The sequence below is a fragment of the Solea solea genome, chromosome 19, assembly GCF_958295425.1.
Source record: "Solea solea chromosome 19, fSolSol10.1, whole genome shotgun sequence".
Classification (NCBI taxonomy): Eukaryota; Metazoa; Chordata; class Actinopteri; order Pleuronectiformes; family Soleidae; genus Solea; species Solea solea.
Window position 1 is genome coordinate 4,254,428 of NC_081152.1, and position 6,210 is coordinate 4,260,637.

The following is a 6,210-nucleotide window of genomic DNA, read 5'->3' on the forward strand; positions in this document are numbered from 1 at the left end:
AATTAAAACCTGTTTTATAGTTTAATTTTGTTTCCCATTTTAGCAGGTCAAAAGTGCACCAATCTACCACAACATGAAAATATGTTGTGGTTTATTTGTTGTACATGTGCCTGTTGTTGAACTTCCACTGAATGCTGAACATTGTTGTCCGCGCTGGTGAAGGTTAAAAAGGCAGAGCCACACATGCGTGTTCGCTAATTATTAACAGAGAGTTTTCAGTAACATACAAGAGCCAGATGGTGGCCATCACTTCATTGTTTTATAATGACCGGAAAATTGGCCTTTTGAAGTCCTTTTAACAACAGTCAGAATTGTCCTCATTACAGTACACTACTGAGCAAACACAAGCAGTCTGGGGAAGGTGGAGAAGTAAATACCTCCCATATGTGGTCCTCCACTGGAACTGATGAACTCAAAGTAATTTAATGGAGCAGTGCACAGGACACACAGGAATGGTTGCCGGAATTTCTTGAGCAAGGAGAATATGCTATATATAGAAAATACGTTTTATTTATATATATATATATATATATATATATATATATACATATATATCTGATATAGGGGGCCACACGGTTGGTGTAGTGGTTAGCACGCTTGTCTTTGCAGCAAGACCCAGGTTTCGAGCCCCCGGTTGTAACAAGGGAGTTTACATGTTCTCCCTGTGTGTGTGTGCGCGGGTTTTCTCGGGCTCTCCGGCTTCCTCCCACTGTCCAAAAACATGCAATATGGGGATTAGGTAAATTGGTCACTCTAAATTGAGCATAGCTATGAAGGTGAGAGTGAATGGTTGTTTCTTTATGTGTGCAGCCCTGCGATGGCAAACTGTCCAGGGTGCACCCTATGTCGGCTGAGACTGGCACAGGAGGATAAAATGGTAGAAAATAGATGAATAAATGGTTATCCGATATATTTATATATATATATATATATACATATATATACATATATATATATATATATACATATAACAATATTTTAATATTGTTTTAATATGTGCATATTGAAAACTGTCGTACTGTCATTTGGGATCAAATGATAAGTGGTGTGGTTGGATGGATGGAAAACACAGGCACCGTGGCGTGCTTTGTCATGCAGTATAATTTTATTACAAAAAGGCTTTATACAAACTGCATAATGACAATGAATAGTTGTATTTATTACACGGAAATACATATTACCCTTCAAACATCGTTCAGCAAAATAATCAGAAGGCAACTTTCATTTTTTTTAGCACCATTCCTTGTCAGGAATGTTGACGAACCCACGACATAATAACAACATAAGGAAATCTTAACAATCTTATTGAAGACAAATAAACAGAAAAAACTGCAGCTCCATTGAACATAAAAGGACACTTCAATACAATTTATTTAGCAGAAATAAAGAAAAAAAATTTAAAGCTGAAAGAAAATCTGCTGAGATTTGAGTTAATAACAAAATATCGTATTATCTGTGTTGCCACATATTTTCCATATCGTTCTTATTGTCTTTGGATTTAATGAGTGTTGTCTAATGAGAGGGAGTGGCCAGGTAGAGCTGCTGCCTTTAAAGAAATCAATAAAAAAAAACAATTGCCGTCATATGATACATGTGTCATGTTGCAGTCCTGCTGTTATCAGTTGTTGAAACAGAAATCCTCCACGTTGTTGAGCTTGATCGTCTGAAGTTCCTGACTGTCCAGCAGCCGGTAGTTGAAAGTAACACGGCTGACAAACCTCCCGCTGGACACTATCCTCACCACTGTGTTATCACAACCAACCTTCATATGCGCTGCGGGGGAGGCGGGGGAGGCGGGGGAGGGAAACAAAGAAAGGAAATTAGTGTTAACCTGTAGTTGTGTCTCATTAAAGAGAGAGAGAGAGGAAGGCAGTGAGCGGGTGTGTTTACTCACTGGCTCCAGTGAAGGACGTGCAGAAGTCTGTGATGGTCAGAAGCTTGGATGTGTCAAGGCCACGTCCTCCCAGCAGCTGCACAAAATCTTCTGTCTCTGTACATCCGGGCAGGGATCTCTGAAAAGAAGAACACCTTTCAGACATGGCACTTACAAAAGAGACTCAACGGAGTGATATTCAGTTCATCCAATTCAAGTCGTTAAAGGGATAGTTTTAGTTTGTGAATGTGACAGTGTTTGAAGCAGAGCAACGAGATCGTCAAACAATCGTATTGTTTTGGACAGAAATTGCAAGATGTGATTCGGAATTGATCACAATGAATGTTTTTGCATCTTAACTGGTCGTTTTCCATTAAAAAAAAATATATCGGGCTGTTTTCAAACAAAACATGTTTTACAAATTTGACCAAATTTAACCTTAATCTAATAATAATAACCATTGTGCAGCCGTATGAGGTACAGAAGACCAACATGTTGTCTGTTGTGTTGTGTTGTTTTGACGTGAAGAGGAACAGCAGAGGACGGATGTAGATCTTGCAAATATTGCATACAGTTACAATGTTAGAGATTTTCTTCTACAACATTGTCCCCTGTCACATCAAACCAACATGTCAATCATGTCCTCATTCCCCTGTGTCCTCTTTCAAGAAGAATTCTGTCTACAACTGGCCCTGCATACGTAACATGAAACACCACTATTTAAAAAAAAAGAGGTGAACTTTACCTTTAAGTTGATAGCATGTATTTGTGCTAAACATTGTGCTCTCATTAATTACTTAATTACTTTAAGTGGCATCATGTGTGGCAGTGCAGGTGTTACACATCACATTAACGAGGGCTCTGTTAGGTTCATGGACGTCAGGACGGCGTGACAGCGAAGCAGCATGCAGCCCGACACTGTGGAAGCTAAATGGAACTGAGCCATTAATGAGTTGAGTCTTTACACCTGTGATTTCACGATATTTTGATTTCCTGTCAAAAATGGCTGCTACACGACGACTTCACTTCGACTGGCTGACTTGACGAACGTCTCTTTAGATTCAACTTTACAAATGTTCTTTCTGGGTTTGATGTTAAAATAACAAACAAACTGAGGTGAATACGAGTCAAATATCTGTATTTGGCTGCTGAACAAGTCTGTCAGATGTCAGAATGACAGTTTTCTCAAAGCTGTAAAACCAAAACAAAGAGCTAAACGACGCTAAGATGATCAGTTAAATTTAGGACAGCAACAAGGAGCTGATGTTTTGAGGTTTTTAAAGGGCCAGTTCAGTAAAGTTACAACAGTAGTTTTCAGATCTTTCTAATATTTTTAAAATTTGTATGATGTGGTTTCCTCATCATACAAATTTGTCCCAGTAGTAACATTCCTCCTCCTAATTGAAACAATCAATACTGCAAAACTCTAAATACATGTCTGAATGGGCCCTGAATGCATCTTCAGAGCCCAACGCAAAAGCACATTTCCTCCAGACTCTGTTTGTCTCCCTCTATGTGTCACTCACACAGGTGTGAATACAAGTGCTAAATCTTATGATCTGTTCGGATGGACGTTATTGTGTGAGAGTCTTGAGAGTGGTGAGGTAAAGAATCAGATGCAGAGAAACCAGTATCAAATGATTTTCTTTCACCTTGGGGAAGTCGTTGTTGCTGTTGTGGTTGCTGTGTCCCAGGCTGAACTCAGAGATGTCAATCTCCACGGGATATATGATGGAGAAGCTGCAGTTCCTGTGCTGCTGTGGGATCACCATTGTGTAACTGCCCTCTGGTGACTGGGAGATGGCATTACAGGCTGCAAAGAGACAGAAAAGGATGTTACCACCGCTGTAGTAAGTAAAACTAAATAGTTGTAGTTGCCACTTACATACTTTTCAATAGTATGTTCCATGACCTTCATTTTATGCATGTTATTAAAAACACAATCTATTTTCAAGAAAATGCAACAAAATACACGTTATGTACAATTTATGTATGAATGAGACAAATGTGACAAATGCCAGATACTAGAAAACAAATCTACAATACCAAATGGATGCATCAATTGGTTTTAGACCAAATAAGTATTTGCCTTTAACAACAGCATTTAAATCATGGAAACTCAATTCGCTTTTTGCAGTATTTACATCTGATATTGTAAAGTTAAATGTTGGCAGCAGATCTGAACAATTTATCAGCTTCTAATTGAAATTGCAGTTTAAAACCTCCTGCGGGCTCAAAGTCTCCTGCATCCTGCTGGGCCACTAATCTCCGCACACGTGAAACCTCAACCTTTGTGTGCCATGTATGCATTTCGTAGCTTTGAGGACTATCCGTACTTACGGAAGGGGTTGATGTGTTTCTTGACCGTCAGCGTGAAGCTGCTGCCAGCGTTGTGAATGCGAAAGAAGACCATGGCCACGTTCTGAGAGGATCGCACGCTCCTCCTCAGTGCCCCCGTGTCACAGTAGTTCACGTAGCGCTCGTTCACGGGCAGAGGGTGATCGTGGGAGCTGGGGAACTTCTCTCCTTTCATCACCCAGCCGTCAAACACCTTCACACAGAGGCACAGGGAGGACGTTACACTCAGACCATCATGACATGTGGAGAGCATCAGTGTGCGGCCATGGAGGAGGTCACCTGAAGTAAATATGTCCATGTAATTGCCTTATGTTAAAGGGGCTTTTCGTCTAATCGGGAAGCTTAGTGGGGCAAGTGAAGTGACCACAGGATGCACCAGTTAAACAAAAACAAACTCACATTTTTATCACAACATAAGTGATCTCTATTCCACGGGATATAAGAACAGACATGAGGACTTTTATAAGTCAACCAGATGGTGTTTGTTTTTTACCGTGATGAAGTCTCCTCCACTGCAGTCGATGTCCACATTGTCTAAATCCACACTGATCACTTCGCTGGGCTCTGCCATGAAGAAAGCAGCACAGCTGAGCTGAGGATTCTCCGTGGTGAAGGTGAACTCACCCTCCACTGCGATCATGTCCAGACAACCTGAGACACAGATCCACATGCATTTTCATTTTTGATTAACATTTTTAATGATCATTAGAACCTGCCTTTATTTTTTTTTCCTACTTGTGAACCTTTTTTCTTTATATTTTGATGCTTTTTACATCAGTAAAACTACATTTTATGTTATATTATAATGTAATTTGGTTTAAATCCACATTGTTAACACCCAATCATAACATACAGTGCATTACTCTAAGATAATTATGAGTATTTAATTTATAATAAATAATTGGCTGATTCTATTGTTGTTGAGTGTAATGACAGAAACAACTATATTATTAATATTATTACTAATATTAATAAAAGTTTCATGTTATATAAATTCCAACAGTTTCATGAGAGACGAATTAATGTAAAAAAAAAACATGATTGTCTTTGACTTACGTAAAGGACGACGATATATCAACTCTTCAGGTGTTTCTCTCTTGAGCTGAGAATTGAAAAGTGAAAATAGTTCATCTCTTGAGATGTCGTTGTTCTGAAGAGGGGACAAAATAAAAGACAACAGTTGAACAGCAACTTCATTTCAAAGTGTGTCTAATATATAATATATATTTAACCTGGACACTCACCTCGATGTATCTGGAGTTTCCCTTGAGGACGGACAAACACAGCACCAGCAAGAAGAGCTGCTCGCGGAAAGTGCGCTCCATGACGCGCATCACTGACTCTAAGTGAAGTGTGTGTATGTGTGTGTGTGTGTGGAGAAGCGCGCACCTGCTGCTGAGGAGGAGGAGGGAAAAGTCTGAGCCTCTCTGCGCCACGGAGCCGCTTTTTATAGGAACAAGTTCAGTAACGAGTAACGACGCTGTCACCCACCGTGGATCTTCTCCCCCACCTCACCCACAAACCCCTCCCTCACACAACCAATTGCGTGCTTGTGACGAGAGCAAGGATGGACATGCGTGACACACACACACACACACTGAGAGAGAGATGGTGATGATGGTGATGATGCCAGAAGAAGATGAAACAGCCTAAATGAGATATGTCATGATCAATGAATAACTGATCAATGATTTTAATTAAGAGGAGGAGCCAATACTTGACTATTAGTAACACTTTTACCTTAGAGGGCAATAAAATCCTAAAAGTGGCCTAGTATTAGGACTATTAGGTTTAGCAGTGATACTGTATAATAACCAATCTTCACCTGTATATAATTAATATATTTAAAGATATCTTGATTTCTTTCATTTTTTTTCTTTTTTCCACACACTGGGGCCCCTGGTACGGAAGAGTATTGGGGCCACAAGATTAAATAAAGCAGCATAAATTGTGAGGAAAAAAAAACAATTTTGTGGCAC

General features: G+C 39.7%; 1 protein-coding gene across 1 annotated transcript; it reads right to left on the minus strand.

Annotated features, from left to right (window-relative positions):
• Positions 1-1,091: 1,091 nt before the first annotated feature.
• crhbp (corticotropin releasing hormone binding protein) lies at positions 1,092-5,593 on the minus strand. Its single transcript, XM_058617562.1, has 7 exons — positions 5,476-5,593; positions 5,288-5,381; positions 4,725-4,882; positions 4,214-4,424; positions 3,526-3,686; positions 1,895-2,012; positions 1,092-1,773 (listed from the first exon to the last, which is right to left on the minus strand). The coding sequence occupies exons 1-7, from the start codon at positions 5,563-5,565 to the stop codon at positions 1,619-1,621; spliced, it is 987 nt and encodes a 328-aa protein (XP_058473545.1). The 5' UTR covers positions 5,566-5,593; the 3' UTR covers positions 1,092-1,618.
• Between the last annotated feature and the right edge of the window lie 617 nt (positions 5,594-6,210).